The sequence below is a fragment of the Lissotriton helveticus genome, chromosome 1_1 (assembly GCF_964261635.1).
Source record: "Lissotriton helveticus chromosome 1_1, aLisHel1.1, whole genome shotgun sequence".
Taxonomy (NCBI): Eukaryota; Metazoa; Chordata; class Amphibia; order Caudata; family Salamandridae; genus Lissotriton; species Lissotriton helveticus.
Genome location: NC_136057.1, coordinates 1959307498 through 1959324156, shown reverse-complemented (window position 1 = coordinate 1959324156; position 16659 = coordinate 1959307498). Strand labels below are relative to the sequence as shown.

At 48.2% G+C, this 16659-nt stretch overlaps 1 protein-coding gene across 1 annotated transcript in view; it reads right to left on the bottom strand.

Moving 5' to 3' along the window:
• ASPM (assembly factor for spindle microtubules) overlaps window positions 1-16659 on the bottom strand; it is a 453390-nt gene that overhangs the window by 360487 nt on the left and 76244 nt on the right. Inside the window, exon 5 of the mRNA XM_078644067.1 lies at window positions 12474-12572. Within this exon, the coding sequence (XP_078500193.1) occupies window positions 12474-12572 (99 nt within the window). The remainder of the gene's footprint in view (window positions 1-12473; window positions 12573-16659) is intronic.

The window sequence follows — 16659 nt, the reverse complement described above, 5'->3', positions numbered from 1 at the left end:
GGGCACTCCAGCCCTCGTGCCAGGGCGGCCTGGATCAAAGGAAAGGGGTGTATCCACCCCCTTCCTGGGTCCCACCCATAGGGGGGGACCTAGCAGGTAATCACGCCCCCCAGATTGGAATAAGAGTGGGAGCAGTGCCAATGCACATCAGATTTCCTGGAAGAAACATTAGAAACGAAACTCTGGACCCTTGGACCTCCATCTCAACGTGGAAGCCCGAAGAATCTCCCTTGTGGTCAAGGAGTGACCACCCTGCAGCAGCAGGCACCATCCAGCCCTCGACGTCTACTTAGTTGCAGTTCCCGCCGGAACTCGAGCGACTGAGATCGACGAGATCAAGCTTGCCTGCCTTCCAACAGCCCGATCCACAGTCCCTGCAGAGCTGAGACCCGTGGAGGCGACCGGAAGCGTGGGGCACGCCATCTTGAATTGACCACGAGACGCTGACCGTGCAGCCCACGAGTGACCCTCGAAGCTGTGCACCGGGGTTTGAGAAGCCCCCACCCTGAGCTACTCCTGAGCCGAAGTTCAGCCCTCCACACTCGACGAGTGCTGCGTGGGGCCCTTCTGCTCCATTTGGCTCAACGCGTTGGCCCGGTCACTTGCCCGCTGGCTAGTGGTCCCTGTGCCGACGAAACTACAAAGAAGACTCGTGAATCTGGTTGCTCCAGATCCACACCAGCTCCCCTGAAAAGGAGCCCCGACTCTGACCTTCCTGGTCCGAGTGAGAAGCAATCTTCCGATCCCGCGTGGATTGCTCTTGCCAAGTGTTGTTTGCTCCAAACTTGAAGCCGACTGCACCGACGGTGAGAGCCTGCATGGGACAGATCGTGACCTGCTCCTGGACGTCGCAGATGCCCCCGAGCCCACGTGACAGCGGAGAGAAGCTCCTCGACGACCACCTGATTGCGCCCGACATTGCCTGGTTCCGTCCTGGTTCCACCCTGGTCACTGCTGAGTGACCCAGACTCTGTCCCCTCTGCTTTCAGGTACCCTTCGACTTGAGTCCACCCTTGGACTCCACCGGACACTTCATCTTCAACCTGCCTGCAGCCCTTTCAGCTTCAAGCACCAAGAGCCTGCGTGTCAAAACCCGACGCCACTTCGACCCTGTGCACCCACTTCCTGTGGGTGAGGTAACTTTGCTCCGCCGGTGTTCCCACACTGGTGCACATCTCTAGGGTCTGGGTGTTAAGTTTTGTTCCTCTAGGTCCAGCGGAAGTGTCCTTAAACTTTAACTTTATGACTTTTACGCACCATTGGTTAACATTGGTGCATGCGTGCGCTTTCCGCACATCTCCCGAATCCCGAGGGCCATTCCCGACTTCAGCATTGCTTGTCCTGACTGCTCCCAGCGATTCCCTAGGCCCTAGGCCTAACCACTGTTCGAGTGGCATCTCTTATACCACTTGTTTAGTATATGGTTTGAGTGGCCACCCGCCCTCATCCATAATTGTGCAACTTGTATGTTTAAACAGTGCTTTTGATTTAACGCTTGTGCCCCTTTATTCATAAAGAATACTGGGGATTGTTTTTAGTAATAAACACATATATTTTTATAATATATACTTGTGTGGTGTCCTTTCATTTGATATTACAGGATTGTATGTGGTAAAACAGCTCGCTTAACACGACCTCTTAAGTTAAGCCTTTAGGCTGCTTAGTCCATGCTACCCCTAGGATAGCTTGTCTAATAAGGTTGACTTACAACCAGACACCATAAGGGATTGTTTGGTCTGATAATAGGTGGTTCCAGAATTGGAAACATCACCTATCAGGCCAACTTCTCACATTGGTGAGCAGCGGTGCGGATTTGAGCTTGCTGTTGTTTTACCATTGCAATCTTTGTATCAAATTGAAAGATCACATCAAGTACCTCTAGGTACATATAAATCAAAAGCTTAGCATATTAAGTTCTACTGAACTTAGTAGTTGTAGATTAAAGGGATTAGCACACCCTGACTACAACTCACTAGCAAGGTACAGTAGGAAAACACTTAGTGTAGGTAAGTGCACCACTTACACCTCACTAGCAGCCATGTCTGACACAGGAAAAGCCTCAGGGTCTACTCCTGTGACAGTTGACCTTACCCAGGCAACTTTTGGATATGACAAACTAACCCGAAGAGACTTGATTGCCTTGTGCAAAGCAAGAGGGTTAAAAAGGGGCAGAAGCCCCACCTGCCAAATCCTGGTAGAAATCCTAGAGCAGGATGACTTAGAAAGGGCAAAGGTATCTTCCCTAGAAACAGGAAATGGAGGGAACCCCCCTGTAACTGATCCCCCTCAGGAGGAAGATGAGGAAGAAGAAGAAGAGGAGGAAGAGGACTCAGAAGTTGAAGACTTAGAAGATCAGGATCAGAGGGGTAGCCAGGTTCCAGTTGCCAGGCTTAGCCAGGCCAACTTGGACCTACTGGGGAATGGAGAGGGCCAGCACCTCCCCAGAACCCACAATGGGATTCTCCCAGGCAACAGAAGAGTGAGATCTCCCTCAGGGGACTCTCATATTTCTAGTGCCTCCAGAGAATCAGAGAGGCATGACTGCTTCTCAGAAAGCTGAGCATAGGGCTAGAATGAGGGCTGTCAAACTCCAAATAGAGAGAGAGGAGGTAGCCCTGAGTCAAGCTAGACTTACCTTAGCTCAAGCTAAACTTGCCTTGGCAAGAGAGCAGAAATTAAGTGGCTTAGATGCCACTGGTGGCAGCAAATTTCCAAGAGAAAAAGACAGGGGCTATGACAATAGAAACCTGACAAAAATTGTGCCCCCCTTTAAAGAAGGGGATGACATCCACAAATGGATGACTGCTCTTGAGAGAGCCTGCATGGTACAGCAGGTTCCTGAGGATCAGTGGGCTGCAATTTTATGGTACTCCTTTTCTGAGAAAGGGAGGGACAGGCTCCTCACAGTTAGACCTGAGGATGCCAAAAATTACACTGTCTTGAAGAGTGCTCTTATTGAAGGGTTTGGCCTAACCACTGAGCAATACAGGTTGTTGTTCAGAGACACCCAAAAAGCACAGACTCAAGACTGGACTGATTTCGTTGAGTGTGCCACTAAGGCTTTGGAGGGTTGGTTGCAGGGAAGTAAAGTTTCAGACTATACAGGATTGTACAATCTTATGATGAGAGAACAGATCCTTAATAACTGCACAAACCAGCTGTTGCATCAATACCTTATTGACTCTGATCTGACCTCTCCCCAAGAATTGGGAAAGAAGGCAGACAAATGGGTCAGAACAAGGATTAAGCAGAAACCCCAGAACCAAGGTGGTGACCAGAAGAAAACAGACCAGAAGGGTGGTAATCAGAATCAGAAAGATAAAGAAAAAGACCAGAAGTCTTCAGGCCCCCAAACTAATAGTAAGGAGGGTGGTTCCCAAAATGGAAACAAGAAGAAGAAGAACAAAGGTCCAAAGACACCTTGGTGTAATACCTGCAAATCAGTTTCACACTGGGGCAGTGAGTGCACCAAGGCAAATCCAGTTCCCACCACTACAGCTCCTAAAGCAACTGCAACCCCAAGTACAGTAAGCAGTGGTGGAACACAGTCCAAGGGTGTAGCTGGGTTGACCCTGGGTATTGAAGTAGGATCTGGCCTAGTCAGAATCCCTACACAGGCAGTTCTCCTGTATGATGTGGACATTGAGTTGCCCACTGCAGTAAGCCCCAGTAACCTGGGCAAATACAGGCAGACTCCCTTAATTAATGAGAAACTGGCTCAAGCCTACAGGGACACATGTGCCAGTGTCACAATGGTGACACCTGGCTTTGTGGACCCTGGACAGATTGTACTAGGTGAGAGCTACCTAGTGACCAACGCCAGCAACTCCACTACCTCCCATAGTGTGGCAGTTGTGAACTTCTCCTGGGGAGGGGTTGATGGCCTAAAGAAAGTTGTGGTGAGTGCAGACCTACCAGTAGACTGTCTGTTAGGCAATGACCTTGAAAGCTCAGCATGGTCAGAAGTGGAGTACAGGACTCATGCAGAAATGCTAGGGATTTCAGAGCATGTCCTTGCCATGACAAGGGCTCAGGCTAAGAAGTGCCTTCCTGAACCAGTGGTGGATCTTGAAACAATAGACCAACCACAACCCAAGAGAAGGAGCAAGAGAGGAAAGGCTCAGCCTTCCACCTTGCCCCAGGTTGAGGATCAAGTTTCAGAGGAAACTGATTCTGCAGTCCAAGAGGAGACTGTCTCTGAGGAGCTTGAACCTGACCAGGTTGAGTTTCTGGGGACAGGGGGACCCTCAAGGGCAGACCTGAGGCAGGCTCAATTAGATTGCCCTTCCCTTGAACCCCTCAGACAGCAGGCTGCTGCTGAGGCTGCTGGGGATGCCCAAGGTACCCATACTGTGTATTGGGATGATGGACTCCTTTACTCAGAGGCTAGAGACCCCAAGCCTGGCATGACCAGGAGGTTGGTTATACCTCTGCAGTTTAGGGGGTTTCTTCTTACTTTGGCCCATGATATTCCCCTTGCAGGACACTTAGGCCAGAACAAGACGTGGGACAGGCTTGTTTCACACTTTCACTGGCCTCACATGTCAGAGGATGTCAAGGAGTTTTGTCGCTCCTGTGTCACTTGCCAAGCCAGTGGTAAGTCAGGTGGCACAACAAAGGCCCCCCTAATACCACTACCTGTGGTGGGGGTTCCCTTTGAAAGAGTTGGAATTGATATTGTGGGTCCAATGGACCCCCAAACAGCATCTGGGAACAGGTTTATACTGGTGGTAGTGGATCATGCCACCAGGTATCCAGAGGCTATTCCCCTGAGGACCACCACAGCACCTGTGGTGGCAAAAGCCCTCATTGCAGTTTTCTCAAGAGTGGGCTTCCCAAAGGAGGTGTTATCAGATAGGGGCACCAATTTTATGTCCAGCTATCTGAAAGCAATGTGGAAGGAATGTGGAGTAAACTATAAGTTTACCACCCCATATCATCCACAATGCAATGGGCTTGTGGAGAGATTTAACAAGACCCTTAAAGGCATGATAAAAGGATTACCAGAGAAGCTCAGGCGGAAATGGGACATTCTTTTACCCTGCCTGCTCTTTGCTTACAGAGAGGTCCCACAGAAGGGGGTTGGCTACAGCCCTTTTGAACTTTTGTTTGGCCACCCTGTGAGAGGTCCATTGTGTTTGGTGAAGGAAGGATGGGAGTTACCTCTCAAAAAGCCCAAACTAGACATAGTGGACTATGTACTTGGTCTCCGCTCCAGGATGGCTGAATACATGGAAAGAGCATCCAAAAACCTGGAGGCCAGCCAAGAATTGCAGAAAGCTTGGCATGACCAAAAGGCTGTACTGGTAGAGTTCCAACCAGGACAGAAGGTGTGGGTACTGGAGCCAGTGGCTCCAGCAGCACTCCAGGACAAATGGAGTGGACCCTATCCTATCATTGAAAAGAAGGGAGAAGTCACCTACTTGGTGGACTTTGGAACACCCAGGAGCCCTCACAGGGTAATCCATGTGAATCGCTTGAAAGCATTTGTGGACAGGGAGGACATGAGCTTGCTCATGGCCACAGATGGGGATCAGGAGGAAGAGAGTGACCCTCTCCCAGACCAGCTTTCTCAGAACCCTGTTGATGGTTCAGTTGATGGAGTAGCCTTGGCAGGCAGCCTCACTGACCAGCAACAGGTGGACTGCAGACAAGTTTTGCAGGCCCACAGGCATTTGTTTTCACTCACACCCAGCCAGACTGACTGGTGTACCCATGTAGTGGACACTGGTGACAGTCTGCCTGTGAAGAATAAGATCTACAGGCAACCTGACCATGTCAGGGATTGCATCAAGGCTGAGGTGCAAAAGATGTTAGAGCTTGGAGTGATTGAGCCATCAGAGAGCCCATGGGCCAGCCCAGTAGTCCTTGTGCCAAAACCTCATACCCAAGATGGAAAGAGAGAAATGAGATTTTGCGTGGACTACAGGGGTCTCAATGCTGTCACTAGGACAGATGCTCACCCCATTCCAAGAGCAGATGAGCTCATTGACAGATTGGCTTCTGCCAAGTTTCTGAGCACATTTGATCTGACAGCTGGCTAATGGCAAATCAGATTAGCTGAGGAGTCAAAAGCCAAAACAGCATTCTCTACCCCTAGTGGACATTATCAGTTTGTGGTAATGCCCTTTGGTTTGAAGAATGCACCTGCCACTTTCCAAAGGTTGGTGAACCAAGTCCTTACTGGGTTGGATGACTTTTGTGCAGCATATCTAGATGATATTGCTGTCTTTAGCTCCACCTGGGAGGATCACCTGATCCACCTGAAGAAAGTTTTGGAGGCCCTGCAAAAGGCAGGCCTAACCATCAAGGCCACTAAGTGCCAGATAGGGCAGAGTAAGGTTGTATACCTGGGCCACCTAGTAGGTGGAGGCCAGGTTCAGCCACTGGAAAGCAAAATCCAGGCCATACAGGACTGGGCTCCTCCAGTTACCCAGACACAAGTCAGAGCCTTCTTGGGCCTGACTGGGTATTACAGAAAGTTTGTGAAAAACTATGGGTCTATAGTGACACCATTAAATGACTTGACATCCAAGAAGATGCCAAAAAAGGTTCAGTGGACAGTTAGCTGTCAGAAGGCATTTGATGACCTGAAGAAGGCCATGTGCTCTGCACCTATCCTGAAGAGTCCTGACTACTCCAAACAGTTCATTGTACAGACAGATGCTTCTGAGTTGGGGGTGGGAGCTGTGCTCTCACAACTTAATCAAGATGGTCAAGACCAGCCTATTGCTTTCATTAGCAGGAGGCTGACTCCCAGGGAGAAACGTTGGTCAGCCATTGAGAGGGAGGCCTTTGCTGTGGTTTGGGCATTAAAGAAGTTGAGGTCCTACTTGTTTGGAACTCACTTCCTGGTGCAGACAGACCATAAGCCCCTCTTATGGCTTAATCAGATGAAGGGTGAAAATCCCAAACTGCTCAGGTGGTCCATTTCCCTACAGGGGATGGACTTTACAGTGGAGCACCGCCCAGGGACTGACCATGGTAATGCAGATGGTCTCTCCAGGTACTTCCACTTAGAACATGAAGACTTATCTGGTCAAGGTTAGTTTAATGTCCCTGCGTTTGGGGGGGGGGTTGTGTAGGAGAGTAGGGTCTGCTATCCTATGGTCACCCCAAATTTTTGCTTTTTGCTTCACTGGTTTTAGACTACTGAGGCTGTGGGCCTGCTGATCAGACCCCCAGCCTGCTGTTCTCTCACTAAATTACTGACACATGTGCTATAGGCACATACCAATTGGAAATGGACTCCTTGTCAGCCCCTGTATAATGCACTATAGGTGCCCAGGGCATAGGGGCCACCAAGGCCTACCAGGGGCTGCAGCATATCTTTTGCCACCCCTGGCTGGTTCTTAAATTGACACAACTGGCTGATCACTCAGCTGGGGTAAGGTGGTGTAAGCACCCCTTGCTTAGATATAGTATACCTATATCTAAACCTATATCTGGACACATGTAAACCTGTGAGCCACTCCTATGGAAGGCCTCATCAATCCTGGAGGCAGAGTGCGTGGTTTTATGTGAGATGGAGCTCTAGCATGAGCTGAGCCTGTCTGCAGCTGTCGGGAACAACTCCCTAAGCTGTTTCAGGGTAATGCCATACCATATACTCTTAAGTGCCTTATAATCCTCGCGGTTAAATAGCAACTTTGGTTTGGCTTTATCAAAACATGTCGTATAAGGTGTCATACGATTTGGAATACTATCCCCTCGCCAGTTCTGGCGACGGGGATAGCATTCCACCCCTCTAGAGGGGTAAGACATGTTCCTTTACTGTAATGCAGTTAATTTCTCCAAAGACCTTAGATCCACAAAATGGATGCCTCTGCCACAGACAAATGTCTGGACCCCTGCAGCTGACCGAAACTCGGCCAAATGGGTCCTGGACAAAGGGTTTCCTGTCACATGAGGGTGTCACCGCCCTCCAGACAGGAGATAGTGGATTGTAGCAGGGAGGTCTGAAAGAAACCAGACACTGCCTGGGGCGCACAAGGCTGCCCCTTGCATAATCCGGCCAAACCGGTTCTGGGGCACTCCAGCCCTCGTGCCAGGGCGGCCTGGATCAAAGGAAAGGGGTGTATCCACCCCCTTCCTGGGTCCCACCCATAGGGGGGGACCTAGCAGGTAATCACGCCCCCCAGATTGGAATAAGAGTGGGAGCAGTGCCAATGCACATCAGATTTCCTGGAAGAAACATTAGAAACGAAACTCTGGACCCTTGGACCTCCATCTCAACGTGGAAGCCCGAAGAATCTCCCTTGTGGTCAAGGAGTGACCACCCTGCAGCAGCAGGCACCATCCAGCCCTCGACGTCTACTTAGTTGCAGTTCCCGCCGGAACTCGAGCGACTGAGATCGACGAGATCAAGCTTGCCTGCCTTCCAACAGCCCGATCCACAGTCCCTGCAGAGCTGAGACCCGTGGAGGCGACCGGAAGCGTGGGGCACGCCATCTTGAATTGACCACGAGACGCTGACCGTGCAGCCCACGAGTGACCCTCGAAGCTGTGCACCGGGGTTTGAGAAGCCCCCACCCTGAGCTACTCCTGAGCCGAAGTTCAGCCCTCCACACTCGACGAGTGCTGCGTGGGGCCCTTCTGCTCCATTTGGCTCAACGCGTTGGCCCGGTCACTTGCCCGCTGGCTAGTGGTCCCTGTACCGACGAAACTACAAAGAAGACTCGTGAATCTGGTTGCTCCAGATCCACACCAGCTCCCCTGAAAAGGAGCCCCGACTCTGACCTTCCTGGTCCGAGTGAGAAGCAATCTTCCGATCCCGCGTGGATTGCTCTTGCCAAGTGTTGTTTGCTCCAAACTTGAAGCCGACTGCACCGACGGTGAGAGCCTGCGTGGGACAGATCGTGACCTGCTCCTGGACGTCGCAGATGCCCCCGAGCCCACGTGACAGCGGAGAGAAGCTCCTCGACGACCACCTGATTGCGCCCGACATTGCCTGGTTCCACCCTGGTCACTGCTGAGTGACCCAGACTCTGTCCCCTCTGCTTTCAGGTACCCTTCGACTTGAGTCCACCCTTGGACTCCACCGGACACTTCATCTTCAACCTGCCTGCAGCCCTTTCAGCTTCAAGCACCAAGAGCCTGCGTGTCAAAACCCGACGCCACTTCGACCCTGTGCACCCACTTCCTGTGGGTGAGGTAACTTTGCTCCGCCGGTGTTCCCACACTGGTGCACATCTCTAGGGTCTGGGTGTTAAGTTTTGTTCCTCTAGGTCCAGCGGAAGTGTCCTTAAACTTTAACTTTATGACTTTTACGCACCATTGGTTAACATTGGTGCATGCGTGCGCTTTCCGCACATCTCCCGAATCCCGAGGGCCATTCCCGACTTCAGCATTGCTTGTCCTGACTGCTCCCAGCGATTCCCTAGGCCCTAGGCCTAACCACTGTTCGAGTGGCATCTCTTATACCACTTGTTTAGTATATGGTTTGAGTGGCCACCCGCCCTCATCCATAATTGTGCAACTTGTATGTTTGAACAGTGCTTTCGATTTAACGCTTGTGCCCCTTTATTCATAAAGAATACTGGGGATTGTTTTTAGTAATAAACACATATATTTTTATAATATATACTTGTGTGGTGTCCTTTCATTTGATATTACAGGATTGTATGTGGTAAAACAGCTCGCTTAACACGACCTCTTAAGTTAAGCCTTTAGGCTGCTTAGTCCATGCTACCCCTAGGATAGCTTGTCTAATAAGGTTGACTTACAACCAGACACCATAAGGGATTGTTTGGTCTGATAATAGGTGGTTCCAGAATTGGAAACATCACCTATCAGGCCAACTTCTCACACCCTACCTTTCACATACACTGCACCCTGCCCACAGGGGTACCTTGGGCCTACCATAGCGGTGCCTGACATGTAAGAAAAGGGAAGGTCAGGGACTGGCAAGTGTGTGCACTGGCCAAGTCGACATGGTAGTTACCAACTGCATGCAGACTCTGCAATGGCAGGTCTGAGTTACCTTTTTAAGGCTACTCACGTGGGTGGCACAATCAGTGCTGCAGGTCCACTAGTAGCATTTGGTTTACAGGCCCTGGCACACTCAGTGCACTTTACTAGGGACTACCAAGTACATCAAATATCCAATCATGGAAACACCAATCCATAACACAATTTACACAGAGAGCATATGCACTTTAGCACTGATCAGCAGTGATAAAGTGCCCAGAGTCCTAAAACCAACAACAGCAGGTCAGGAAAAAATAGGAGGAAGAAGCAAAAAGTTTGGGGATAACCCAAGCAAAAATGCTGTGATTCAGGGTTTGTTTAGGCTTTGATGACAGCCGTATAGGACCTGGTAGTTTCCTCCCGGAACTTGGACTTAGTCAGATAACTGACAAAACGTTAGCCTGCAGTTCTTAGTCAGGAAACATTTAGAAAATATATTATGACCCAATCAGGTTTTAAAACACAGTTAAATAACTATAAGTGGACTCGCAGATATCGGGTGGCTAAGATAAATAAAAAGAGGATTGGCCCAACACTAATTCCACCTTTTGGCAGACTTATTCAGCTTCAACTTAAGTGAAGTCAAACTTATTTTTCACAAACAATGTGCTTTAGAGTAGTCAGACCCTGCTAGGCATATTGCCAACTGCCATTCACCCTGAGTGAGTGTCAATTTCTATACTTAGATTAATAGAGGTCAGAGACGATGTGGAAAGTTGCCCCAATTGTTGACAAAGAATATTGTTCAGACGTTGTACAAGAAGATAAACGGACAGCTACCAAGACTAAAAGGCTTAGTATGATAATTTAAAATTATAGTTTTATAGCCCACTTCCAACATTACTATAGCCTAGAGCTGGCTTAACTAAGCTGTGAATCACATGTTACTTTGTACCTTATGACAGGAATCAGAAATTTGTCTGAGGAGCCAGTGTTGGAGATGATGAGTAGGTTTCTTCAGAATATGGGAGATCCCAACAGCAAAAAAAAGAAAGGGGTACAGGCTGTTTTTTTTTTCAACCACTCAGGCCTAAGACTAAGTAGAAGGAACAAGACATTGAAGCGCAGGGATCCAGTGCCTGCTTCACAGGCACAGGAGTTTACAGGCATTGTCCGATTAAATTCCAAGATGGACTGGGAATTGGATAAGCAGAGTGAGAGCTGTATATATGTTGGCAAGAAAGTGTTTTACCAGCAAAGTTGAAGAAAATGGGGCGGAAACTATTTTTGTGACCCCAGAAGGCAGAAACCCTCATGGAAGTGAGTAGCTCTACAATCAAAAGAGGGTAAAGGAGTTTTAAGAAATGAAGGGCCTTGGAATTACATACATAGTTGATATAGTTGGTTGGATGTGTTTAAATTAGAAGAATTAATTAAGATAATTCAAATGAAGAGAGATGTCAGGCTACATTATAGGGATTGAGATATCTTGGTTAGTGGAGGGACTGGATTCAGATGTTAACTTCCCTCAAGATAATTTGTCTAAAGAGGATACCAGTAGGGGAAGTGCTTGTGCCAACAAAGGAAGCCTGTCAGGGATAATATTATCCATAAAAGAGGTGCCTCCTCAGATGCGGGTTGAAATTCTAGAATTAGTGGTTTATATATTTTTTTAATTAATAAAAGCAAATTTAAGAAAAAGTATAAAATACTGCAGTAAAACAAAGCAAGGACAAAAACATTTTCAGGAACAATCCAGGTGAAGATTTCTGCTACGTAAAAGGGTCACTAAAATTCTATTTGGGACAATTTTACAATTCCGTTGAGTTTATCTAGTGGTCTCTGCAGGATGATGCAAAAGGTCTCCATCACTCGCACCCTTAGGCAGTTACACTTCTCTATACAGCTTCACCCCGTAGCTACAAGGATTCAGGGAAGAAGACGCTGAACTGTGGCAGATTTAATGCACACATGGTAATTTTAAAACAACCTATTTTCTAGAACATACCTTTTAGAAGCTACAGTTTATTCCCCCATTACAGCAACCATTTCAAGCTTTGTCTTACAGAGTGCAACTTCTAGATGTTGAACTGTCAAATGTAAATACAAGACCGACCTCGGTGACCAGACTGAATAACCAATGCAACACCCTCACAGTTTTTCCATTGGTACAAATCCCTGTGCTACTATGTTAAGAGGCATTTGAGGTACTTGTTCCAGATGGCATTTATCTGTATTTTAACATTGATCCCTAATGTTCTCAAATAAGCAAAGTAAAGCACCAGGAAAATAAGTGATTTACCCTGGGTCATGCAAGTTGTCGTGTAAAAGTTGGGGTTAAAATTTCAGACTTCACAGGGATGAGGTTTGCGCAAATATCACCGCTTATTCCTACCAACACGAGTTACACAAAACACAAAAAGCTACAGAGAACATTGAAACATTTGCAAAATGTGATTTCCTGTTTCCAGTGTTCAACTTTTCAAAAATATGATTAATATAAAAAAGGAACAAGCACTTCATTCTCACATCTCACCCACATAACTCGCCTTGAAATATTTTACCTGTTTTTGCTGGTTTTACAAATGTCAGCTGTGATTGTGGTACTGCAACTACACGCTTTGCCCTTTTTAAATTCGGAATTGATTTTTGAGGTGGTGGCTCTAGAAAACACAAAGTAAATTAAATTTGTATGCAAAAACCTTGGCAGGATTTCACTTCATAATTGTGACGATAAATTGCAGCAATCAAATTGTTCCACCAAGCTAGTAAAATGGTTGCACCACATTTAAAAAAAACAAAAATGCATTTGTGCATTGCCACCAAGAGCTTCCAAGTTAGCATTTCAATACTTTCACATACACCTTTGCTATATTCTAGTTACAAGCATAAATAAGGAAACTTAGTACAGGTTTGACGACAACATTCCGAGACTGCTCTGGATTGTACCAGTAGAAAGACCATGTATACCCACAGGATAACAGCACTCCTATGATGAGAACTAATAGCGGAGGACTAGGCCACGTTGCCCAGGTAGAAATAAATGTTAATGCACATATCACCCGGGAGGATTTCCTGTCACTTGTTCGAAGGAGCATATTGGAAGAGTAAGGCTTTGAGTTTCTTCCTGAACCTTTAGACCAAGTTAACAGATGTGATGGAGAGGGGGGTAACCCATTCCATTCTGTGGGTGCGGTGAGAGAGAGAGTGCGCCCTCCCGCTTTGGATAGGTGGATGAGGGCAAGTAGTATGATAGCCGAGAAGGTATGTCGGGTCAGGATGTGGAGGCTGATTCAAGTCACTAACATACAAGTCACTAACATACGGGGGGTTCAGATTGGGCAGATACCTGCAAGTATGGGTACGAAGCTTCTGGACGGCACTTTTCTGGATCGGTAGCCTGTGGTGGTTTTTCAGGTGCCTGGACAATTTGAACCTGGATTGGAAGGCTGAGTGAGAGTCTGGCAGCTGTTTTTGCACCACCGTAAGGCTGTTGGCGAGTTTAACAATGATGACAACATCAAGGGAGTTGGCATAGTTGATTCTAATGATTAGGACTTGTATCAATGCTCTGCAGACATCAAGAGAGATCCAGTTGAATATTTCCTCGAGTATTCCAAGGGTGAGGAAAGCATGTTGAAATAACAGAGTTGACCTGGTTGGACATTGAATGCTGGTTGTCAACCATAATACCCAGGTTTCTGGTGGTCAAGGAGGGGTGAGGGTCTGCGCTCAATTCAGCAGGTCACCAGGCAGGTGACCAGAGCAAGAGGTCTCTTCTCAACATATTCACTTCGGTTTTGTTGAATTTAAGGCAGTTACTGCTCATCCAGACAGCTACTGAAGACATACATTTGAAATTGGATTGGGTGGTGTGTGTGTCTTCAGACGGACAGGAACAGCTGAGTGTCATTCATGTACATGATGATGCGGATGCTCAAGCAGCAAACAATGGAATTTGGCTAGACAGGGCAAGAAAGAGATGGGCCCGTAGTTCGATATAGTTGAGATGCTGGCAGACAGATTTTTTAGAGGTGGTAAGATTGGGCCATCTTTCCAGGAGGCTGGGAGGACGGAGGTGGTGAGTGACAGGTTAAGTATGGGGATGAGAGCAGTGCAGATGGGGATGAGCCTGCAAGTGTAGGTGTGGTGGGGCAAGAAGTTGGAAGGAGCTCCTGACTGGAGGGTATGTATCGTGGGCCAGCAGGCCACGATTGTCTCCTGAGCACTAGGAGGGTGAGGATACTGCACTAATGGCCTAAAGGTAATGGATTTAGTGCGGGTGATAACTCAGCTTGCACAGACGTAAGTCAGCATATTAGAGCAAAGGGTTACCTCTGCAGACAAAAGGGCACTCCTATCACAGGTAACATCTCACAGACATCACAACTGTAATAATGGCTTTTTTTGTTACCTGTTATTCAGTGGCAGTTGGGCACTCACTAATTTCTTAAAAATTCTCTTCCGCCATCTACGGTTTGGTCACAAATGACACTGAACGCTGGCATTGTGGGTGGAAACAGTGGTTTTGTCTGCTTAAGGTCTCCCGCACTCTGTTGATCAATGTTCCATAAGACCTGAAGCATTAACAGTCTCTTTAGAATGTACTTTCAGGGACTGAAACACTTGTGAACGAACAGTCTTGTAAAGCACACTGCTGCCCTGAGGCGTCGTGGCGCTGTAGACCACTGGGGAACCCGTCCTGGCTATCCCTGTGAGATGGTCCCTACTGGGTATCTCCAAGGTGAAACCAGGCATCCCCGGCGAATGTGGGGGGCCGTTGTAGAGATGAGGCAAGCTAATGCCCAGAGTTCCTGAGTGGGATCCCTGGTTAAAGTAGGCACAGAGGCGAGAATTATCGAGTCCGCTGACCCTGGTCCACGACCCTGCCGCGTCGGGAATTGAACCCTGGTCCCGGGCCGTTCTCTGCTTCCGGGTCTGACGCCTCTAACCAGTGAGCCACTCCACTCCACTCCACTCCACTCCACTCCACTCCACTCCACTCCACTCCACTCCACTCCACTCCACTCCACTCCACTCCACTCCACTCCACTCCACTCCACTCCACTCTGTAGAATCCCATTTATTGCAAACAGCAGCAAGGAGCATCCATGCTGGAAAAATATTTGAGGGCTATTACTTACCCTGTACATCTGTGAAAGTCACCCCTCTGGCAGGCCTACCGAGTGCTAAGGCAGGGTGAAACATATGTGTAGTAAGCGGGGTTTCTATTGCAGTAACTCCCGACACACACACATATTATGCCAGATTTCTGATGCACTTTGACGATGTGCCGTGGGTCCCGGCCAATCGGGTTCCTAGTGCCTGTCTTCTTTCCCAAACCTGTACCATTGTTTCCCCAATTGGCACCTCTCTGGCCACATGTAAGCCCCTTGTAAAAGGTACTATGGGTATCAAGGGCATTTTGACCAGGGAAAGCCTTCAAAGGCTGAAGCACATATTGTGCCACCCTTAGAGGTCTGGTACTTTAGCTAACACGCTAACACACACACATCGCAGGCTGCGTGCAAAGAAAAACAAAGAGTCGACATGGCACACATGCCTGTGTGCCATGCCTGCAACCCACTGCTTATGGTATAGGCGAGACACCCCTCTAGCTGGGTGCGCTATACCACTGGTGAGGGTACAGTTGCATAACGAATAAAGAGAGGCTCCCCCCGTACCCAGACCTCAAGTCCCGACCGACTGGGAAGAAGGACTGCCCTGCTGCACAAAGGCGACCAGCACAGACAGGCTGTAGTGTTGAAGACTGCACCTGTTGGTTAGCGAAGAGAGGGACAGATGAGCGATGCACTGAGATCCACCCGAGCTTGCTGAGCCAAGGAATGTTGTTTGAGAGCTGCTGGGACTCAAGGAAGGCAAATTCTTGACTGGGGAAGAATTGGCCTGAAATCACTAAACCAGAAACTTGTAGTCTAGTGGCATTTAGACTTTGGCCAGACTGGGGAGGACCTTCTGGGACAGCGACCCTGCAACCAGGACCCCCTCATCTTCGTGGACTGAGGAACCCTTGCAGGAATACCACCATCAACTGCTTCACATCCACAGAAACCTTAGAGCATCTTCAGCATCCTTCATTCCTTGCAACAGGACCCCTTTATAGTAATCCATTGCAACACAGATAAGGTGCCTAGTACTGCTGGAGGACTACTTCTGCCAAGGCAGCTGTTATTGAGGACATTGCTGGTCCCCCCTACTAACTCCCTGCTGGAGTTGGTCACCCCAAGTACTTCTAATGGGCCGCATTGACATTCAGAAACAAAGAAAAGCTGAGTACGTGTAAAATTTGTTGATTTTGCTGAGGCTTGCTCACAATTGAATGAAATTGCTTTGATCTATTATTGCTTGTAAAATCGATATCTCTGGAACCCTCCAGTGGCTCCTTTTCCTTCTAGTGTCCAATTTCTTATAAAATACAGGTTATTTTTTATATAAATTGGTGTCGGATTTCTTGAGTGTTTGAATTTCTTCTTCAATATATTTTCTGCTGTTTAAATGCTTTACACTTGTTCCTCTGTGTAAGCTTTGCTGCTCAGTGCCACAGCTACTCAGGATTGAGATAAGAGTTATGACAGACTAAACATAATTGTCTTAAGGTGCAGGGGGGAACATGGCGGCCGGAAGCTAACGGCCGTCGGCGGAGCTCCCGAGATGTGTGGCGTCTTTGTTCCATGCTGGAAGTGCTAGCTGGCAGCTCCAAGTTCTTCATAGGATTACACCTGGCTTCTT